This window comes from Anabrus simplex, chromosome 1, assembly GCF_040414725.1.
Source record: "Anabrus simplex isolate iqAnaSimp1 chromosome 1, ASM4041472v1, whole genome shotgun sequence".
Classification (NCBI taxonomy): Eukaryota; Metazoa; Arthropoda; class Insecta; order Orthoptera; family Tettigoniidae; genus Anabrus; species Anabrus simplex.
Window position 1 is genome coordinate 786,644,487 of NC_090265.1, and position 23,740 is coordinate 786,668,226.

Below are 23,740 nucleotides of genomic sequence, written 5' to 3' on the forward strand. Positions count from 1 at the left end.
TGTAAATAGCCTGGATATAAATGTAAATATATGAGAATGAGTAGGTTCAGAAATCTCATCTAGAATGGTTATATATAAGGAGAGTTGGCCATGTGGTTACGGGCGCATAGCTGTGAGCTTGCATCCGGGAGATAGTAGGTTTGAATCCCACTGTCGGCAGCCCTGAAAATGGTTTTCTGTGGTTTCCCATTTTCATACCAGGCAAATGCTGGGTCTGTACCTTAATTAAGGCCATGGCAGCTTCCTTCCAACTCCTAGGCCTTTTCTATCCCATGTTGCCATAAGACCTATCTGTTTCAATAAGACGTAAAGCCACTAGCAAAAAAAAGTTTTAAACTAGGGAAACGCATAATTCTGCAGTGCACAAGTTTCAAACTACTTGGCATAATTATTAGTGACAATTTAAAGTGGAATATATACACTGACTGACAGAGCAAATGCAACACCAAGCAGGAGTGGTCAGAACTTTATGCCAATTGCAGGGTAGACTGACGTCACTGAGGTATGCTCATGATGTGAAATGCGCCGCTGTGCTGCGCACGTAGCGAACGATAAATGGGACACGGCGTTGGCGAATGGCCCACTTCGTACCGTGATTTCTCAGCCGGCAGTCATTGTAGAACGCGTTGTCGTGTGCCACAGGACACGTGTATAGCTAAGAATGCCAGGCCGCCGTCAACGGAGGCATTTCCAGCAGACAGACGACTTTACGAGGGGTATGGTGATCGGGCTGACAAGGGCAGGTTGGTCGCTTCGTCAAATCGCAGCCGATACCCATAGGGATGTGTCCACGGTGCAGCGCCTGTGGCGAAGATGGTTGGCGCAGGGACATATGGCACGTGCGAGGGGTCCAGGCGCAGCCCGAGTGACGTCAGCACGCGAGGATCGGCGCATCAGCCGCCAAGCGGTGGCAGCCCCGCACGCCACGTCAACCGCCATTCTTCAGCATGTGCAAGACACCCTGGCGGTTCCAATATCGACCAGAACAATTTCCCGTCGATTGGTTGAAGGAGGCCTGCACTCCCGGCGTCCGCTCAGATGACTACCATTGACTCCACAGCATAGACGTGCACGCCTGGCATGGTGCCGGGCTAGAGCGACTTGGATGAGGGAATGGCGGAACGTCGTGTTCTCCGATGAGTCACGCTTCTGTTCTGTCAGTGATAGTCACCGCAGACGAGTGTGGCATCGGCGTGGAGAAAGGTCAAATCCGGCAGTAACTGTGGAGCGCCCTTCCGCTAGACAACGCAGCATCATGGTTTGGGGCGCTATTGCGTATGATTCCACGTCACCTCTAGTGCGTATTCAAGGCACGTTAAATGCCCACCGCTACGTGCAGCATGTGCTGCGGCCGGTGGCACTCCCGTACCGTCAGGGGCTGCCCAATGCTCTGTTTCAGCAGGATAATGCCCGCCCACACACTGCTCGCATCTCCCAACAGGCTCTACGAGGTGTACAGATGCTTCCATGGCCAGCGTACTCTCCGGATCTCTCACCAATCGAACACGTGTGGGATCTCATTGGACGCCGTTTGCAAACTCTGCCCCAGCCTCGTACGGACGACCAACTGTGGCAAATGGTTGACAGAGAATGGAGAACCATCCCTCAGGACACCATCCGCACTCTTATTGACTCTGTACCTCGACGTGTTTCTGCGTGCATCGCCGCTCGCGGTGGTCCTACATCCTACTGAGTCGATGCCGTGCGCATTGTGTAACCTGCATATCGGTTTGAAATAAACATCAATTATTCATCCATGCCGTCTCTGTGTTTTCCCCAACTTTCATCCCTTACGAACCACTCCTCCTTGGTGTTGCATTGTCACTGTCAGTCAGTGTAGAATATACAGTGTGAAGAACCTGTAGAGAAACTCCATGAAATAGCAGCCAAAACAGGACTCCAAATTTCTTATCAAAAGACAAAGTATATGGAGGAGACTACATCAGGTTTCAGCAGTCAACCATTAATCACCAAATATGGAAATATTGCGTGAGTAGACAAATTTAAGTATCTAGGTGAAATTATTGAACCAACAGGGTTAAATCAGCAAGCTAACAAAGAACTGAAAAACTTCAAAGAGCAAAATTATGACATAACACAGTACTTGAAATAAAAGCACTTTATGTATCTGAAACTGTTACAATTGGTGGCAAATCTCGAATAAAGACGATCAAAAAACAAGAAAGGGAAATCCTCAGAAAAATCTTAGGACCAAAATGTAAAAGTGAAATTTGGATGAAAAAGAAATCACATGAAATCTATCAAGTTACAGAAAATATTACTGATAACATCCAGAAACGGTGATTACAATTTTATGGTCACTTACATAGAATGGATAATAACAGGCTCACAAAGAAAATATTAAATTTAGCCTTGTCAATGAAAAAATCACAATAATTGACTAAAAGAAATCAGTGAAGAGCTAGATGAAATGGGCATTAATGAAGAAACCTTTCAAGATAGAAAAAAATTCAGAACGTTAATTCACAAACACAAATTTTCTGTAAAGCCCACTGGACTAAATACAGGATGGACTGAACAACATAAAACAGAACATAGTGAGAGGATGAAGAGATGTTGGGAAGAGAAGAAAACAAAGAAAAGGGCTAATAAGTTCAAATGCACTCCTTAGTCGGGCATAACGAATTATTAAAGAAGGCTGAAGAGGTAAGCTAATAAAAAATTGTGACGTTGCTATATAGGACTTTATGGCCTGGCGCACATTGAGAAGCAGTTGGTCGCAGAGCAGGACAGCGCGCGGCTGACGAAACTGCGAAGTGCATGTGAACGCACATTGCCACGCAGGGTCTCGTCGGTTTGCAGAAGCATCGTCCTCTAGTATATACTAGAGGGCGATGGCAGAAGGAATAAACATGTTTTCTTCAGACTCTGTGATATTGGGGCATGCAGCGTAAAGGGGCTTCTTTTCTTATTCCTCAAGCATTCATGATTTTTTCTCATTTACCTTGTGCTGATGACCACGCGACCAGGCCAGTTGGCAGTGCGGTTAGGGGCGCGCAGCTGTGAGCTCGCATCCGGGAGATAGTGGGTTGGAACCCCAGCCTTGAAGATATTTTTCCGTGGTTTCGCATTTTCACACCAGGCAAATGCTAGGGCTGCACCTTAATTAAGGCCAAGGATAGTTCCTTCCCATTCCTGGGCCTTTCTTACCCATCGTCGCCGTAAGACCTATCTGTGTCGGTGCGACGTAAAACAAATTGTAACAAGGTGACCACGCGGTTGTACATTTTAAGACAATCCCAATAAAAACCTCCAGTTTACAAGACTGAATAATATTTCCATGCTACGATGTTCGGCGTTCGTATGGACAAAGCAACAAAAGTCTAAATTCATTTTGCCTGGTGTGAAAATGGGAAACCACGGAAAACCCTCTTCAGGGCTGCCGACAGTGTTCTTCGAACCCACTATCTCTCGAATGCAAGCTCATAGCAAGGTGACCCTAACCGTACGGCCAACTTCCTTGGTAAATTCATTAATATCTATCTCCGTTATCATAGCTGGTACGATAAAACAGTATAACCACCCCCCCCCCCTTCGGTGGTACTACAGCCCTGAAGGGCCTTGGCCTACCAAGCGACCGCTGCTCAGTGTGAAGGCCTGCAGATTACGAGAGGTCGTGTAGTCAGCACGACGAATCCTCTCGGCCGTTATTCTCGGCTTTCTAGACCGAGGCCGCTGTCTCACCATCAGATAGCTCCTCAATTCTAATCACGTAGGCTGGGTGGAGCTCAAACAAGCCCTCAGATCCAGCTAAGAATCCCTGACCTAGTCGGTAATCGAACCCAGGGCGTCCGGGTAAGACTCAGGAACGATAGAACAGTAGAAGACATAAATGATCGGAAATTGCATTCTCTTTATTATTTGTTTCGTAGTATTCATTAATAGGATCAGAGAGAGAGACAGGAAGAAAGCATTTATTTACAAATGTACTGCTAGTTGCCACAAGACACAGTCTACTAAAATAAATCAACATTGACAATCTATTGTGAACACGTTTTCATTTGACAAGATATGGTAAATTATTTTCTTTCCTTATTTCTTCACATAAATGTGATGGTAGATGACGGCCGCAGAGTCGGCGATGATGATCTCCATAATCAACATTAGATCTATAAGTGAAATACCCAATGTTACGAGAACTTGGGTCACGGATTGTTACATAGATATTTGAGAATTACATTTTAGGCCTTCCACCAAACTACCATTGTACCCAGCGTGAATAAAGTTCTTTATATCCTAGACTGTAGTTCCTTATTTCCCGAACTTACATAACAGAAATTAAAATTAAAAACTGCATTGTAGTCCACATAGTACAAAACATGGTAAGACCGAACGGCTATGGTAATTTTCTCCTCCATTCCTCAACTAACTGCGTGACACGTGCGCAGGAAACTGTGTCTCGAAGACTGCGCGTGGTAGGCGGAAGTAGGTGCAGAATCGGCCTGCTCTGCTCTGTCCTGCCCTGTCTGTCAACTTGCGATGGTGCAATGATTTGTGTGGATTACAAAAATCTGCTCTGCGCTGCGCTGCTTTAGCTGCTTCGCCTGCGTCCCAATGTGCGCCCGGCCTATAAGAGGCTTCAGTCCACGAGCAATAAGGTCAGCTTATCTTTGCATGGTAGGGTCTATCTGTTTGGCATCCCACAACAGCGGAGAACATGGGCAGGCTGCAGAGAGTACAGCACCGCACTGTCACTCACCCTCCTATCTAATAAAGTTACCTTCCATAGAGACAAGTGACCTGATCTTTCTCTGGCAATCCCTCTCTGCCTCTATAGAAATTGATCCCTTCCAATGTCTTATCACTTGGCTCAGAGAGGTGAAGGAGTTGCCCTTTGTCTGCCTTTTGCTTGTACCTCTGCCTTTCAGAAGTGTTTCTATTGGTGTTCTGAAAAGCCATGGAACTCACTCTCAGAAGATATCAAGAACTTGCCTCCTCCAAAATTTCAAATTTATAAAATGAAGGAAACTTATACACTACAGCTCAGTGGTAAAGCCAGAGGGTCTCTACGCTTCAGAGAGCCTGACAATGAATAAAAAGGGTGATCTTCAAGATCTCAAAAAAAAGAAGAGGAGAATCTTAAGAAAAATTTTAGGACCACAGAAAAATGCTGATGGGGAGTGGAGGAATAGAAAAAATGATTACCTCTATAAATACACCAAAATAATCACTGTCACCATGTGAAAGCGAAGGCTAAAATTCTATGGGCATCTAGAAAGAATGGATGAGAAACGCCTAACTAAGAAAATATTCAAGTACATCACTGGACTAAAAGCTTCGACGAAGTGGGTGGAAGAGGTAAAAAGAGATGCAATAGAAAGTGTACTTACAGTGGATATGGTTCACAACAGAAAAGAATTTAGAAGTCGAGTGGACAGCATCAAAACATTCCAGGAGAAACCACCAAAATGTAGACCCAAACTGGTCATATCTGAGAAAGAAAAGGAAGATCAGAAGTGAAAGTATGAAGAGGTTCTGGGAGGAGGAGGAGGAGGAGGAGAAGAAGAAGAAGAAGAAGAAGAAGAAGAAGAAGAAGAAGAAGAAGAAGAGGAGAAAGCCTTAAGTTCAATGCGGTCCATAGGTGGCCAAATTCGGAAACAAGAAGAAGAAAATGTAATTTAATGGAAATGTGTGTGTGTGTAGGGGGGGGGGGGGGGGAGGGTGTAGAGTAAAAGGAAGTATGAAAGCACAGGAATGATTGATTGAATGAATGAGTGATTAGCTAACTATCAATAGAATGAACGAACAGTAAGAAATTAGATATACATGTATATCTAGCAGAATACTATTTAAGTATTTTGTAAGCTTTTGTAAATAATATCTCATTGTAAGATTCTTGACTTACTTCCTTTAATTCTTAGGTGGAACATAAGGCCTCGATGAAATTTCTCCAGCTTATTCTGTCTGCTACCAATGCCTTCATCTCCCTCCATGTCTTGTTGACTCCAGCAATCTTCCTGTTTATGGTTCTCACCCACATAATCCTCAGTCAGGTTTGCCTGCGATTACCTTGTGGATTCCAGCTCAACACCTGCTTTGTGATACTTCCTTGTGGTCTTCTCAGGGTGTGCCCGATCCATCGCCATTTTCTTCCCATTATCTGCTGCTGCTGTATGGGCTTGAGGCCTCCCAAAAGTCTTTGTTTGAGATGGCCTTTGGCAACCATATTCTCATAATGTGCCTCAAACAACAATTTATAAAAGTCTGTAACCTTTGGTAATGTCTTCGGTCACTTTCCAGGTCTCACTTCCATACAGTAACACCTATTTAACACTTGAGTTGAATATCCTTAGCTTTGTTTCTATGAGAATGTGAGGGGACCTCCATATTGGCCATAACTGTGCAAAATCTCCTTTGGCTTTATTTATATGATGCACCACATCTCTAAAAGCACCTCCATCCTGGCTAACCATACTTCCTAAGTAACAAAATTACCCTACTCTTTCCATATCCATTCCATCTAAAGTCAAGCTAGAATTGTAATGATGGTTTATGCGCATTTCTATAGTCTTTTGTTATTTATCTACAAGCCTACTTCTTCGCCTTTTACTGTATATTTTTAAAGTCATTCAGTTTGATTTCCATGTCCCAAAAACATTCTGCAAGAAGCCAGAGATCATCTGCATAATCCAGTTCTTCCAATTGCTTATTTATTCCCCACTGAATGCCATGCTTTCTATTTGTTGTATCTCTCAACATACAATCCAATGTCATGATAATCAAGATTGGCGACAATAGACATACTTGTTTGACTCAAGATTTTTCAGCAAAACATTCAGACAGCTTCCCTTTATATTCTACTTGACAAGTACAATATATCCGTCATACATTGCCTGTGTGGGATTCCAAACTTTTCCAACACAACCCTCCACATTTTCCTCTTGGAGAAAAGTAGAAAAGGTCAAAGTAGGATTCCTAAGTTTTACGGGGAATAAGAATAATAAAGGTAGTAAGGGATCAGCGGTTACAAAGTTTATTATAATATTTGTAAAGATAACAATAAATAGTTGGAATAGTTTAAAAAGGAACAATGACTAAGTTTTAAGATTAAATACTGGGCACATGTCCTTGAGCCAAATAGCCACCGGCTATGCGCATGGTATTTAAATATAAATAAGACTATTGTCTTATGAAGCACTGAAAAAATTCTGAATATCTGAAATAGTTACGTTACCTTTGAAGGCTGGTCCAAGCCAGACCAATATTAAAATTGAATAACATGTCTAGGTAAATGAACATTAAAGCTATCAAAAAATTACAAAGTTAATATTAAAGAGGTCTCCAAGACCGTTAAATTACAAAGATTATAAATTGATTACAAGGCATGAATTGAAATCTCACAGCACTGAATTCTCCTCCAGGGAGAAAAGAAAGTTGTCAAGCCTTTGACCAGCAACTGCGTAGTTAAAATTGAAATAATAAATAAAGAGGTTCAACCTATTCAATACAAAAGAATAAGAAATGCAGTGATTACATTCTTATTTAATAATAAGTAGAAGTGGTACCGGTTTCGACCCTAGTCCAGGTCATCATCAGCCGATTAAAACATGAAAAACAACGCATAGGAAAAAGAAAATAAAAGATCAAGTTCACTCCGGATCAGTAGAAGAGGCGATTTAAAAATGACGGGGGTAGACACTGTAAAATTCAGAAGAAGTAAAATGTAAGTCACTTAAAAGAAACAGTGCGTAATTTTCTGAATGGCAGTATGGCACATGCAGTGTTAGGCAAAGTCTTATAATGTTTATGAAAAGCGGAGAATGGTTAAATGAGCTAGCTTGTATACATTGTCAGGCACAAAGTCAAGACACAATCGAACACATATGAAGATCCATAGTCCGGCACTGCACTGCAATTCAAGAATTTTCCAAGACAAATCAGCCGAATAATATGAAAAGTCCTTTTCCAAAGAATAGGCATGTCTGGTTAAAACATTACATAAAATATTCGTAGGCTTGATGTGCAACTTGGTGCAGAATACAAGGTCCAGACTATCATTAGTTACAAATCTGAAGTAAGATAGAAATGCTGGCCAAGCCAGCTGCAAGAGTAGCTAAATTGCAATCAACGTGTCATGCTTCAGCTCTAACATGCGAGCAATGCCGAGGTGAATGACCTCGAGCAAGGTGTAGCGAGATATATGTCAGTGAAAAGCCACCTTCTGTAGTGCGTATGGCCAAGTGTCTGCCCGGACGACGGTGCAGCATAAAAGCTGCCACTGAGAAGTGGCAGTGATTACGGTGAGATTCTTGAAGAGAGTGAGGGCTGTGTTCTAGATCCTGATTGAGGCAGTCTTTAAGTAGCACTGCAGAACGTTCCAGATATGACGTAAAATAGTGCTGTAAGACTAACAGTAATAATTACTCAATAGTATATAAAAACCTTAACAAAAAATACAAAATAGTGGGAGAAAGGAAGTCCAGAAAGAATATTAATAATTTACAATTAATTAATAATATAACAAAGGCAAAAGCAAAAACCAAAAATGGTCAATGAAAAAGTAGAAAGGAGCAGAAGAATACATTTCCAGTACCAATTAGAAATGAAGTTGCCGTTGACGCAAACAGTCATGTCAAGGTGATGCAACCAATCAATAAGCAAGAAAAAATTATGTAAGTCAACAGAGAAGAGAAAGGAAAAAGCAAGCAGTATTCATCCAAACTGTGACATGACTGCACGTCGAAGGGAACTTATTAAATCAACAAAAAGCTACCAAACCAAAAGCATTAAGGTAAGAACAATATATAACATAAATTCAGACAAGTAGGAGAGGTACCAAAAATAGTGAAAATTACCAACAAATCGTACGTTCATGAATGCATGAGCCACCTCTGGTTGATATAATCAGAGGCCTTTTCAAAATCAATGGAAAGTATATGCAAAGCTGTCTGATACTCAGGAAATTGTATATTGATTAGCCTTAATGTGTTAATCTGATCTACAGTAGACCGACCTTTTCTGAAACCTGCTTGTTCTTGATGTAGTCTTCTATCAATGACATTGCTTATTCTATTCAGTATGACTTTTGACATCACTTTTCCCCCATAGAAAGCAACGTTATTCCCCTCCAGTTATCACAATCTGAGAGGTCAGCCCTCTTCGGTATCTTGATGAGGACACCCTTCTTCCATTCCTCAGGGAGGTGTTCTTTGTTCCATATTAGTGTTAGAAGTGGCTCCATGATTTCTGATGTTAAATCTGGATCTACCCTTAGGACTTCTGGGATAATGTTATGTTCACCGGGTGCTTTGTCATTCTTCAATTGTTTCTCTGCTTGTGCAATCTCTTGTCGTATTGGTAAGACAGGTTTAGGGAACATTTTATATGTACATGGGGCTCACCCTTTTTCTTTAGACCTTCCATAATCCATATTTCTGCACAGAATTGTGGTAAATAAATAATATTAATAATTTTGTTCCCATGAGCGATAGCGAAACATGCCTGAATTCTTCTCTTGAAAGAGACTGGAGTACCTTAAGTTATTTATGTATAGTCAGATACTGTCCAGTACTCTGCAATACCATACTGTAAAGTGATTGTTATTCTCTTAAATTTGGGTATTCATCTAACACAAACTTTAAAAATATGAACTCTTGATTTTCCGGGCCTTTGGATTTCATGTTAACGAGGTTTTCCCTGTATTTTGACATGAACCTGCTAAATATATTTATATAATTTTGAATTATAAGCCTCAAACATTTATTATATTAACTAATAGTATACTTGGATCATTTTCCATGAAGACACCAAATCAAGTGTTGACAGAGATTATAAATACGATCACCAACAAGGGTCTTGTGGCTAAATCGAGTGTCTAGCATTCTAGATCACTAAGCATTACAAGCGCTGTAGCATGAAATTACAAGAAGTAAATCATCTCGGATTCAGTTTAGTTTTAGATGTCTTTATTTAAACAGATTGTTTGAGAAAAGGGAAGTTTGTACTCTTAAAATTTTGGCTTTGTCCCTGTCTCTCATGTGTGTTTTTTGTTTCAGGTGGATTGCAGCCACTCAGTTCCAGCCAACAGATGCAAGACGAGCTTTCCCTTGTTTTGACGAGCCTGCGCTGAAGGCTCGATTTACCATTAGTATAGCCAGACCAAAGAACATGACCTCAATCTCAAACATGCCACGTCGTCAGGATCCTCAACCTGTGTAAGTCTCATGTTTGTGCCTTATTTCTCTTAGTTTATCCAGGATATTCCTGGATACAGTATTATTGTTTGAAGATTAAAAAATACATACAAAATTGTTTTTGTAAGTATAAGGTTTCTTCAGTTGTAACATACATTGGTGTCTAGAAACTTACACTGGACAATTTACACTATACTGAAACAAAATATTCCAATAAGAGTTCAAGAGTGTCTACAGATAATAATTACTCCCACCATTCCTAAAACTGAACAAGTTTCTCTCTACCCTCTGCAATGAAGCTGCAAGTAATCAACTTCATGATCCATATCAACATGTAGTAAAAATTAACAAATTGAGAGTATTTATTGTTCCACCATATTGATACAAAATGTTTTGTGCCTTAAATGCAAGTTCACAAATTAGTAGTAGTAGTACATGTTTGATGCGAGTCCCGATGGACTGGCACATTTGGCCAATGTATACCTTGCTGGAAGTACAGGGAATTTTGGATCCAGGAACACCAAAGAAATGTCCGTCTCAACCAGCCAGATGAGTCAGCAATAGCTGATCATGCCCATTTGTTGGGTCATGATGTTGTGCTCCAAGATATTCAAGCTCTTACCCACACTAAACACTACAGGTCTAGAACTATACAATAAGCTGTGGAAATACATAAAAATCCTAATAATTTATATATATTGTTATTTTGTTTTGGTGTTTTCCAAATTGATATGTTCATCATCACCAGATGATTCATTCCAAGCTATGTGTTATGTGTTAAGTATCATACTTTCAAAATATGTGTACACCGGTTATGCACCCTTCCCTCCCACATAGTCTCACATCGTTATCATCCTCTGGTTTTTGCCACACACTTTCTTTCCATCAGCTCTGTTCTATTCTATCCCAGTGGCTTTCATCAAATTCTATTTTATTTTTAGTTTATTTTATTTCATTAGTTTTGGTTTACTCGTATTTCTTCCACCACATTCGTCCCTGATTCGTCTGATGTCCTCTCCATTACTTGTCAAGCACACATGGTCTGATAGAACATCTAACTGGACCTTAATGTTGACGTTAGCTCCCGCTTGGAATATGGTACTAGTGCTATGCCAGCATACAACAAGCCACCTAATGATGAATGAGCGTACCACTACAACTCCAACAGTAAAGCATTTGTAAATTCAAACCCTCATTATTGTAGAAGACTTCCTTGTGAACAGTCGAGATTTTCTTCTGCAGACGCGGAGCAAAGTTCTCTGTGAACCGTAAAGAGTTTCACCTTGTTTTCTTGAAACAGCATAAACCAATGTCTACAATTATGGGCCGTGAAAGCATCAATGGTAAAACAATGTTTAAAGTAATTCTGGTTTGTATTTGATTCACCCTCTTATTTCACTCCTGTTTGTTTCCTTACTTGATCATGTATGACATCCACACAATATTAAATTGTATGTTTTAGGGATGGCCTACCAGAGTATGAGTGGGACCATTATGGAGAATCTGTGCCCATGTCTACGTACCTGGTAGCATTTGTGGTGTCTGACTTTGAAAGTCAGAAAGACGGTGCATTCTCTGTTTGGACCCGGAAAGATGCTTTGCAGCAAGCAGCCTTCAGCTTGCAGATTGGACCCAAGATCCTCAAATACTATGAAGAGTATTTCCAGATTAAGTTCCCTCTCCCCAAGATAGATATGATAGCACTGCCAGACTTTGCAGCAGGGGCCATGGAGAATTGGGGCCTTATTACATACAGGTATGTTCAATTCCACAATACACTTCTTCTTCTTCTTCTTCTTCTTCTTCTTCTTCTTCTTCTTCTTCTTCTTCTTCTTCTTCTTCTTCTTCTTCTTCTTCTTATTCTTCTTCTTCTTCTTCTTCTCTTTTTTTGCCCAGGTGTCAGATTCCGTATCAATTGTTTATCCAGCTTTTTCTTGAATGTTTTTAAAGAATTTGGAAATTTATTGATCACTTCCCTTGATAAATTATTCCAATCCCTTACTCCTCATATTATAAATAAATATTTGCCCTAATTTGTTCTCTTCAATTCCAAATTTATCTTTGTATTATGAGTTTTCCTACTTTTAAAAGCTTTGCTCAAGCTTATTCGTCTGCTGATGTCATTCCACGGCATCTGACAGCTCAGACCATAACGACTTAATCATGTATAAATGATATGAATAAAGAAGAGAAATCAGAGTTAAGGGTTTTTGCAGATGATGTTATGCTGTATAGAGAAATAAATAAGTTACAAGGTTGTGAGAAACTGCAAAATGACCTCTATAATGTTGTGAGATGGACAGTAAGCAATGGTATGATGATAAGTGGGGTTATAAGTCAGGTTGTGAGTTTCACAAATAGGAAAAGTCCTCTCAGTTTCCATTACTGCATTGATGGGGCAAATGTTCCTTGTGGGGATCATTGTAAGTACCTAGGTATTAATATAAGGAAAGATCTTCATTGGGGTAACCGCATAAATGGGATTGTAGATAACGGGTACAGATCTCTGCACATAGTTATGAGGGTGTTTAGGGGTTGTAGTAATAAGGATGTGAAGGAGAGGGTATATAAGCCTCTGGATAGACCCCAACTAGAGTATGGTTCCAGTGTATGGGACCCTCGCCAGGATAACTTGATTCAAGAACTGGAAAAAATTGTAAGAAAAGCAGCTTGTTTTCTTCTGGGTGATTTTCGACAAATGATTAGTGTTACAAAAATGTTGCAAAGTTTGGACTGGGAAAACAAGGGAGAAAGGAGATGAACTGCTCAACTAAGTGGTATGTATTTGAAACAATTAAGTTTATTAAAGTGGTCAACCTATTCAATACAATACATTCACGAGAATGTCTATAACTTAAGCATGACACTTAAATTGGGACATGTTTTGCCCTTGTTGTAGGCATCGTCAGCCTATCCCTCAGCCTCAAAATCAATTGTCATCGGGATCCCAATACATTCATATTAAACCATCATAAAACTAAAATATTAGTATGAGTTAAAAAATACAATGTGACGGTCCTTTAATGACTGGTAAACAAGATTTAGTGGAGTTCTTGAAAAAGTCTTTGAAATAATTCGTACAATATCTGGTGTTGGCACCTATTAAAATAATTATCATATGGTTAGGCACTCTCAGTCTTATGAAACAATGTTTAATGTTTAAAGAATACATTAACACTTGATGCAAAATAAACACCACGTTAAGACACTATGTACAATATATTAACACTTGATATTAAATAAACGCCATGTTAAGACACTATGTACAGTCACAGGATAAAGATTTAAGTGAAAGGTGTCTGAATGCTAATTACAATGTTTGATGTCTGATAGCATCTATTAATCGTACTCAAAGGATGTTATAAAACCTCATGATATTTCTATAATTGTAGTCATATTTTTCTAAGTTGAAGTCTTCTTTACAAAAGGCACATCAAAAGATTGTGGAATTGAAACAACTGTGAGTTATATTGTAGCCAAGCCCTTGGTTCATGCTATTTTAAAAGTGGTCTATTGTTGACTGGCAACCTAATTTGCACACTGTAATGGATTAGAGAATAAGCAAATAATAAGGATAGGTAGATCAATGGTAGTTCCAAAGTGTTCTGAGGTGTGGTGTCGGCCACTGTCTTGATGTTGGTTGAATGGGAGACTCATGAAATACTCACTTTTTAGATGGAAGAATGATATCCACTGAGGAAAGGAAGTTGTTAGAATGTCTGCAACAAAATTGAAAATTATATTTTATAGAAAGATGGTATTATTAATTGCTTAAAGAGCTAAGTTATGGAGCTTTTTGCTTACCTCCTGGTGTTGTATGTGGGAAGATCGCTTCATTCTTGTCGCCAGCTCGACTGACAGTTACAGTTCTCGTACTTCGTGTGTTGTAGCGGTGTGACGTCTTAGGTGGAGGGAGGGTAGGGGTAGGAGGGGTGGGCGGGGTGGGCGGAGTGTCACGTGTCTGGTTGGTCAGTGGAGGCGTGTTAGTGTGGGGCAACCACAGGGAAGTTAGGTTACTGGAAACTATAGGAGTATTTGAAGGGGGAAGTTTAAAGATATTCTTGACTGTGCAACCCTTTATATTTAATAATTGCAGTAATTTAGGTAAAGTTTCGTAAGTGGGATTCTTGGTATCTGAAACGTGGTTTAAATTATGGTCTTTATTAACGTACTGATCTAGAAAAATGTAAATATTCTCATACTCATTCATTAACCTTCCTTTGTTCAATTTCTTGATGATTGTAAGATCTTGACTTATGGTTGTAAACTGATGGCCTGTATCTCCCATGTGGATGCTCATTGTGCAGCAATAAGTGGTATGTTCCAAGCTGTCAGTGGAGAGATGGCGTGGAATGACATTAGTAGATGAACAAGTGTGCGTGGTGTCTTTAAAAGTAGGAAATATCACAATATGAAGATAAAGTTGGAATTTAAGAGGACAAATTGGGGCAAATATTCATTTGTAGGAAGGGGAGTTAGGGATTGGAATAACTTACCAAGGGAAATGTTCAATAAATTTACAATTTCTTTGCAATCATTTAAGAAAAGACTAGGAAAACAACAGATAGGGAATCTGCCACCTGGGTGACTGTCCTAAATGCAGATCAGTAGTGACTGATTAGTACGGTATAACATGATGGGTTATTAGTGGGTCCACCATGTCAATATTTATTGTTTTCACTAAAACATAGTTAATCTATATTATTTTGAATTTTGTTTTGAAAAATTTATACCATTCTCTTCATCAGAGATTTTTCTTAAAAGCCCACAAAACATTCTTACTTTCTAGGACCCAGGACTAAAATTACAATTATTGAACATGTGTTGTTACAAATCTAAAACCTTGATGGTAAAATACTTTCTTCTTTTAATATTATGTTTTCAGGATAAAATTATTTAAATGGTGATGCATCCATTTTCAAAATTAATGTTAAAGCTGTAAAATGTTTTGTTTTTCTCTGTAGGGAAACGGCCATGCTGTACAAACAAGGGGTGTCCACAAATAGTAACAAGCAAAGTGTAGCCACGGTAGTGGCACATGAATTGGCTCATCAGTGGTTTGGAAACTTGGTTACCCCTGGCTGGTGGACAGACCTCTGGCTTAATGAAGGTTTTGCCAGTTATGTTGAATATCTAGGAGTCAACGCTGTAAGTAAAATATTTGTGTTACACTGAAAGATATTTCTCTTTACACCAACTTGTCTTTGCTTGGGGTCCAATTTGCCCATTATATCTTAACACCTTCAACACTATGCCCGTATGAGATACAGGCGCACTGCTTTCTTGGTTGTGGATGGTGCCCGTATGCATGATTTTTCACGCGTGTTTATAGGTAGCTGCACATATCCCATACGGTTGCCGTCTCTTGTCTTTTATTTAATTATTTTTTTAATTTTTTATTTTTTTAAATTTTATTTTAATTTTTTTTGCTAGTGGCTTTACGTCACACCAACACAGATAGGTCTTATGGCCGTCCCTTGTCTGGGGGTAGTAGTTTATCTAGTGTCCACTAGAATGTAGCAGTTATCGGGAAGTTCTAACTGAAATGACAGAAAGAGTAGTTTCTCCTTGCCGTGACCTCTACCGAAGCACTCGATGTGCTGGGTGCTGACCGCGCCAAATCTGTCACGCTGTTAGCTGTGTTACTGTACAAATATGTCCTCTCGCCGCCTCAATGTTAGTGATACCTTGGATATTTTATCAGGAGAAGTGGGTTCAGAAATACTGCAGATGACAGTGATGAAGACTCTGGTTATGAACCAGATAACATATCAAGTGATAGTTTTTAGCTGCGTTATTTTACTTACTATACAAACTATAGAAATGCTTCACCTCTTCAGGAATTTGGGCTCATTTTTTCGTTTAGACGAAGAGATGCTGACTGATGATTCACCTGTACCACAAAAAGAAAGTAGATGGTGGTGCAAGGAGTGTAAGGATGGACTATACCGAAAGAAACTGTTCCTAAATAGGTACATTTTGTATTTCAAATGTACTTGTGTTTATTTGTGGCTTAAGTAGCCACTTTAAATGATTTGTTTTCATTGATTGAGCAGGCTTATTGGTAAAACTTGAATGCAAATGCTTTTTTCTGTACATATTTTTGTTTTTCACAAAACTAGTATAATTAAGTTAAATTACATAAGGTATGTATGGATGAAGGAAATTACACAGACTATAGAAAATGATATAAAAGGAGGAAGAACAGATAGAGCATATGGCATGATCAAATCACTCAAATATATAACCCAAAACAAGAAGTTCAGTTATAAAGGATAAGAATGGGTAGGTAACTACTTATTGATAGTGAAGATATCACAGAACGCTGGAAGGAACATCTTGAAGACCTGTACTGGGATGAAGAAGTAATGGCAATTCCTGACTATCTTAAACCTGAACAGATGATGGAAGATGACAATATAGGCCCAATAGTCACATGGGAAGAATTTGACCTAGCACTAAAACAATTAAGAGATGAGAAAGCAACCCAACCAGATGACATACAACTTCTCTGAAACAACAACTGTATAATATCATTACAAGATGTTATTACAATGGCGTAATTCCTGGAGGCAGCTACCCTACCAAAGAAAGGAAATGCTACCGACTGTTCCAACTATAGAACACTAATACTGCTATCGCACACATCCAAAATGCTGCTTAATGTAATAAAGAACAGGATTAAAAACAAAATTGAACAAATACAGGATCAGTTTGGTTTTACAATTGGGAAGGGAACAAGAGAAGCTCTTCTAGCATTAAGAACTATTCTAGAAAGAAGACTGTGTTAACGGGAAAACATACATTGCATTTGTGGATATAGTGAAAGCCTTTGACAAAGTAAACTGGAAACACCTCTTTAGGAACATGAAGAATATAGGACTTGACTGGAGGGACAGAAGACTCATTTCACTCCTGTACAAAAATCAAAGCACAAGAATAGAAATCAATTGTAATGTTAAGACAGCAGCCATTAGAAGAGAAGTGAGACAAGTTTGTGCACTATCTCTTTTTTTGTTCAACATGTTCATTGAGGAGGCTATATCAAACCTTAAGCAAAAAACCAAAGGAATTAGAATTAATGGACAAGAAATCCACTGTATAAGGTTTGCTGATCACATTGCATTAATTGCAGATTAAGGAGGGAAATAAGTAAAATGCTATGAGTTTTAACATCAACACTACAAGAATGAAAATTGAAACTGAACACCTCGAAAACAAAAGTATTAGTTCCCAAGAAATAAACTGAAGAGATACCAATAAACATTAAGATAAGTGATGAAACTGTACGAGTACTGGTAAGTCAATTTTGCTACTTGGGAAGCATTATCGCTCAGGACAACAGGTGCACCACAGAAATCAGGAGGAGGATTGCTCTAGCTACACAAGCCTTCAGTAACAAGAAACAGCTTCTGACAAGCAGGAACATTAACAATAAAATTAAGAAAGAGTTTGCCAAAATGTTTGTGTGGAGTGTTTTGTTGTATGCTTATGAAACATGGGTCTTAGCAAAACAGGATTTAAAACATCTGGAAGCAATGGAAATGTAGATATGAAGGAGGATGCTGAAAATAAGTTGGACAGAGAAAAAGTCAAACAATATGATCCTTGAGGAAATAAATTAAACAAGCGAATTGATTAACACTGTAGAAAAGAGCGAAACCAAATTCCTTGGCCACACACTTCGACATAACACATTCCTCACAACTATGCTGGAAGGAAAAGTTCTGGGTAAGAAGGGAAGAGGAAGGCAGAGGAAAAAGAATCTGGATTCCGTGATGAACAGGCAAAATTTGAAAAAATATGTTGACCTGAAACGCTCAGCAGAGGAAAGACATGTGGTTGCAGCGACAAGGCCTTTACTTTAGGATATGAATGAATGAATGAATGAATGAATGAATAGACTTTCTGATTAGCATCTTCATTTTGGAGATATGTACTATGTTTCGCTGTTGTGTAATAATGCATTAAAATTCAGGAAAATGACCCAGTTCATTGCCAGGGTCCATGTTAAAATATGGTAGTGTTGAAAGCATTACCAGTAAGCATTCTTCAGTAATAATTCATATCAAGGACTTTTCTTTCTTTCCGTACCGATTGGCGTCTCGTAGAGTACTCTTTCATGGTTTGAATCATATCTGTCAAATAGTTCACAAAGAGTCACGTTTGTTGATGAACGATCCTCTACCTAGGAATAAGTAAACTGTGGTGTACCACAAGGATCAGGATCAGTCCTCGGTCCTTTATATTTCTCTATTTATGTTAATGACTAGCAAGATACCTGTGCTTCACTACGGTATTATACTGAAATTTATAATTGAATACTTAACATTTTAATTAATCCGCCAAAATTCACGATCTGACGGCAAAGTTCCTCCCATTCTTCAATCTTTCTTTCCAGCAATCGATTTTGTACTTCGCAGGCTTGCTCCAGATATTCCACCCAGTCAGTTGGGTCCCTAAATCCTTGCCATCTTTTCCTGTAAGCATTTTTAATACGGACAAATTCTTGAGGAGATCTGGCGTGGTGTTGCCTTGGGTGCCATGGCGGTACTGAAGTCGTGGACGGACTGCATTCTTAGTCATTACACAGTCAGGATCCATTCCCAGCGCGGTCCGCACATTTTGACGACAGCCCAAAAAATTATTATTATTAGGGTGGGTGATATTACTTGAATTTAGGTTATTAATTTATTATTATTATTATTATTATTATTATTATTATTATTATTGATGTTCTGGATGGTAAATTACATCTGCTGCCATATCATTGCTGACAATGTGACCAGCACCATTGTCGCGCGTAGGCAAGTGCACGAGATTTCTGATGATACGAATAATATACTTCCATGCATTATTGACCTTATTAGAGGTGAGTAATTGCACTGTCAATATCATTCCTATCTTTTAATTTCAATTGTGTTTAAATTTTTATTTATGTGCTAGGAGGATCTACTGTAATCTAACTTTAAGTTCTTCAAGGGAAAAGATTGCTCTTGAAAACGAACCCAGGAAAAATTAAAACTTATCGGTTTATGATCAGAATCAAGTACATTATGAACAGTCAAATCAATTGGTCTCAACTCCTTTTCCTCCCCACAACCGTTAAGTTGATTCACCCTCCCCCCCCGCCAATGAAAGAAGGCGTGTTCTTTATGCTTAAAGGAGATTCCAAATACCAATGTTCACGTTTGTTACCTTCAGTTTTGAGATATAAGTTACCCCATAAAAACAAATATTTTTTTTCACTTCCTTTCACACCCCCCATCCCCCCCCCCCCCCCCCCAAGTGAATATTCCAGAAAAAGTACTTGTTCCTTTATTAGAAAAGGAACTTCTAAATACCAATTATCACGGCTGTTACATCTTTAGTTTTTGAGATATGTGTCCTCATAAAAGGGATACAACTCCTTTTCACCACCGCCCCCCCCCCCCCCCCAAGATGACTTTTCCCCAAAAATGCGTTTTTCTTTGTTTTTAAAGGAGATCCAAATACCAGTTTTCATGTTTGTAACAATTTTAGTTTTTATTAGATGTAAGTATCCCCAGACAATTAATTCAATTAATTTTTTAAATCGTTCACCCCCCTTTCATTGGATTTTCCTAAATCAAAGGAATACCAGTACATATTTCTTTATTTTTAAAGCAGATTCCAAATACCAATTTTCACGTCTGCAACATCTTTTGTTTTTGAAGTAATAGTATCTTCATACAAATAATTCAAATAATTTTTCAATTCTACCCCCATCCCCCTTTAAGTGGATTTCCGAAAACAAAAAATATATAATTTTTTATTTTTAAAGGAGATTCCATATACCAAATTTCACATCTGTAACATCTTCAGTTTTTGAGATATCAGTATCCTAATTAAAAGAATTCAACCCCATTTTCAGTCATTTTTACCTCCCACCCAAGTGATTTTTCTGAACACAAAAAAAATACATGTTTCTTTATTTTAATACACATAAAACTACCATGTTGCCATTGATGCTTTCAGGTCTGTACTTATAGACATGATACTGTATTGGCTTTCGGGCTTAAGCCGTGTCAAGAAAATAAGGTGAAATTCTTTTGCAGAGAGTTGTTTTAAGAAGCCTTTCTTGTGGACAGTCGAGATTTCTTCTGATGACGCAGAATATAGTTCTCTGCAAAATGTAAGGAATTTCACCTTATTTTCTTGACACGGCATAAGCCCAGAAGCCTATACAGTATCATGTCTATAAAAATACCATTTTTCACTTATGCAAGATGTTAAGTTTTTGAGTTATACTGTTAGACATGCTCATTTTAAAATTTCACCCCGTTTTTTGTTCACCTTACATGGAGTTTCTGAAAACAAATCACCTATGCTGCTTTACATTTACAGGAGATTCCAAATACAAATGTTTATGTCTGTAACATTTTACACTTCTGAGATATACTGTAGATATAGCCTTTCAAAAAATTCACCCCATTTGTCACTCCTGTTTAACCCCCATTAATTGGATTTTCTGAAAACAAAAAAATATGTGTTTCTTTATTTTTAGAGATATTCCAAATACCAATACTCAGGTCGGTAGTATCTTCAGTTTCTGAGATGTAAGGGTCCTCATTAAAGGCATTCAACCCCTTTTTCACCCTTTTTCACCCCTCCTATTAGGATTTTTCAAAAAAAATAAGTTTCTTTATTTTTAAAGAGATTCTAAATCCCAAATTTTACATCTGTAAACTTTTAAAGTTTTGAGATATAGATACACTAATTTTAAAAATTCATCCCCCTTTTCACCCCCTTAGTGACGGAATATCCAAAAATCCTCTCTCGGCGAGCACCTGCATGTAATATAAATGTGTCCACAAAATTTCATTTCGTTATAGCCAGTAGTTTTGGTTCTGCGATGATGAATCAGTCAGTCAGTACATGTTCTTTTATATATATAGACTAGCAAGTTAGCCGTGCTTTGCTACGGTATTATAATGAAATTTATAACTGAATGCTTAATGTTTTATATATAATCCGCCGAAATTCACGATCTAACTCATTTTCTGAGAGAATCCGCCAAAATTCGTGATCTGACTCGTTTTCTGGGAGATTACGGCAAAGTTCCTCCCATTTTTCAATCTTTCTTTCCAGCAATCGATTTCGTACTTCCCGGGCTAGGTCCAGATATTCCACCCGGGCAGTTGGGTCCCTAAATCTTTGCCATCTTTTCCTATAAGCATTTTAATATGGACCAAATCCTTGAGGAGATCCGGCATGGTGTCATCTTGGGTGCCTTGGCGGTACTGAATCCGCGGCCGGACTGCAATCATAGTCATTACCCTTCCAGGATCTGTTTCCAGCGCGGTCTGCACATTTTGACGACGGTCCAGAACATTATTATTATTATTATTATTATTATTATTATTATTATTATTATTATTATTATTATTATTATTGATGGTCTGGAACCCACAGCAAGATGCAAGACCGCTACTTGCCGGTAATTACATCCTCTGACATTGTCAATGCTGACAATGTGACCAGCACCATCGTCGCATGTAGGCATGTGCGCGAGATTTGTGGCGACACAAATGATATACTTCCGTGAATTATTGACCTTATTATAGGGGTGAACAGTTGCACGGTCAATATCACTCATATCGTTTATTTCAAATCTGTTTAAATTTTTATTTATATGCCAGGAGAATCTACTGTAATCTAAATTATGTACTCCAAAGTAAAAGATGGCTCTTGAAAACGAACCCAGGAAAGATTAAAAATGATCAGTTTATGATCAGAATAAGTGTATTATGAACAGTAAAATCAATTTGTCTCAACTCCTTTTTCACCCCACTGCTGTAAAGTTGATTTACCCCCTCTCCCCCCAAAAAAGGTGTGTTCCTTTATGTTTAAAGGAGAATCCAAATACCAATGTTCACGTCTTTTACCTTCAGTTCTGAGATATCAGTATCCCCATAAAAATTTAACTTTTTTTTTCACTTCTTTTCACCCCCCACGCCCCCACCCCCCACGCCCTTCAGTGAATTTCCAATTAAAAATACTTGTCCCTTTAATAGTAAAGGATCTTCTAAATACCAATTATCATGACTCCAACATCCTCAGTTTTTGAGCTATGTGTCCACATAAAAGGAATTCAACTCTTTTTCACTCCCGCCCCCCAAAATGATTTCGCCCAAAAATGCTTTATTTCTTTGTTTTTAAAGGAGATCCAAATACCAATATTTACATCTGTAACAACTTTAATTTTTATTTGATGTAGGTATCCTCATACAATTAATTCAATTAATTATTCAAAATTTCACACCCCCCCCCCCGTTCATTTGATTTTACGAGAATGCGTGGTGTTTGTTTAATTTTAAAGCAGATTCCAAATACCTATTTTCATGTTTGCAAAAACTTTAGATTTTGAGATAATAGTATCCTCATATAAATAATTTAACTAATTTTTCAATTTCAGTCCTCCCTTTAGGTAGATTTCCGAAAACAAAAAATATGTAAATATGTATTACTTTATTTTTAAAGGAAATTCCAGATACCAAATTTGACGTCTGTAACATCTTCAGCTTTTGAGATATCAGTATCCTAATTAAAATAATTCAACCCGATTTTCAGTCACTTTTACCCCTCCACCCAAGTGGTTTTTCAGAAAACAAAACATACATGTTTCTTTATTTTCAATAGAGATAAAAAATTCTATTTTTCACTTCGGTAACATTTTAAGTTTCCGAGATATAACTTAGAAATGCTCATTTTAAAATTTCACCCACTTTTTAGTTCCCCTTAAGTGGAGTTTCCAAACACAAATCATCCATGTTTCTTTGCTATTACAGAAGATTCCAAATACCAGTTTTTACTTCTGTAACATTTTAGGTTTCTGAGATATACTGTAGATATAGTCTTTCTAAAAATTCACCCCAGTTTGTCACTCCTGTTTAACCCCTATTAATTAGATTTTCCAAAAACATAAACAAAAAATACATGTTTCTTTATTTTCAAAGGAGATCGCAAGTACCAGTTTTCAGGTCTGTAATATCTTCTGTTTCTGAGATATATGTATCCTCATTTAAGGCATTCAACCCCTTTTTCACCCCTCCTATTGGGATTTTACGAAAACAAAATAATATGTGTTTCTTTATTTCTAAAGCGGATTCTAAATACCAATTTTTACATCTGTACACTTTTGAAGTTTTGAGGTATAGATACATTCATTTAAAAATTCCACCCCCCTTTTCACCCCCCATTATTTGACTTCTTCAAAAACAAAAAAATTGGGTTTCTTTATTTTTAAAGGAGATCTCAAATATCAACTTTTAGGTCTGTAATAACTTCAGTTTCTGAAATATAAGTAGCCTCATTAAGGGCATTGAAAAATTTTTCACCCTTTTTCATCCCTACTATTGGGATTTTCTGAAAACCAAATATACATGTTCCTTTATCTTTAAAGGAGATTCTAAATACCAATTTTTACATCCATAAACATTTAAAGTTTTGAGATATAGATACACTCATTTTAAAAAATCCCTCCCCTTTTCACCCCCCATTAATTGGATTTTCCAAGAACAAAAAAATATGTGTTTCTTTATTTTTAAAGGAGACCCCAAATACAA

The 23,740-nt window shown here is 38.2% G+C and overlaps 1 protein-coding gene across 2 annotated transcripts in view; it reads left to right on the forward strand.

Annotated features, from left to right (window-relative positions):
* Positions 1-23,740, forward strand: part of LOC136857522 (aminopeptidase N) — a 518,903-nt gene that overhangs the window by 426,209 nt on the left and 68,954 nt on the right. For both annotated transcript variants that reach the window (XM_067136248.2, XM_068225222.1), the window contains exons 5-7: positions 10,017-10,175; positions 11,617-11,910; positions 15,119-15,302. In XM_067136248.2, the coding sequence (XP_066992349.2) occupies positions 10,017-10,175; positions 11,617-11,910; positions 15,119-15,302 (637 nt within the window). The remainder of the gene's footprint in view (positions 1-10,016; positions 10,176-11,616; positions 11,911-15,118; positions 15,303-23,740) is intronic.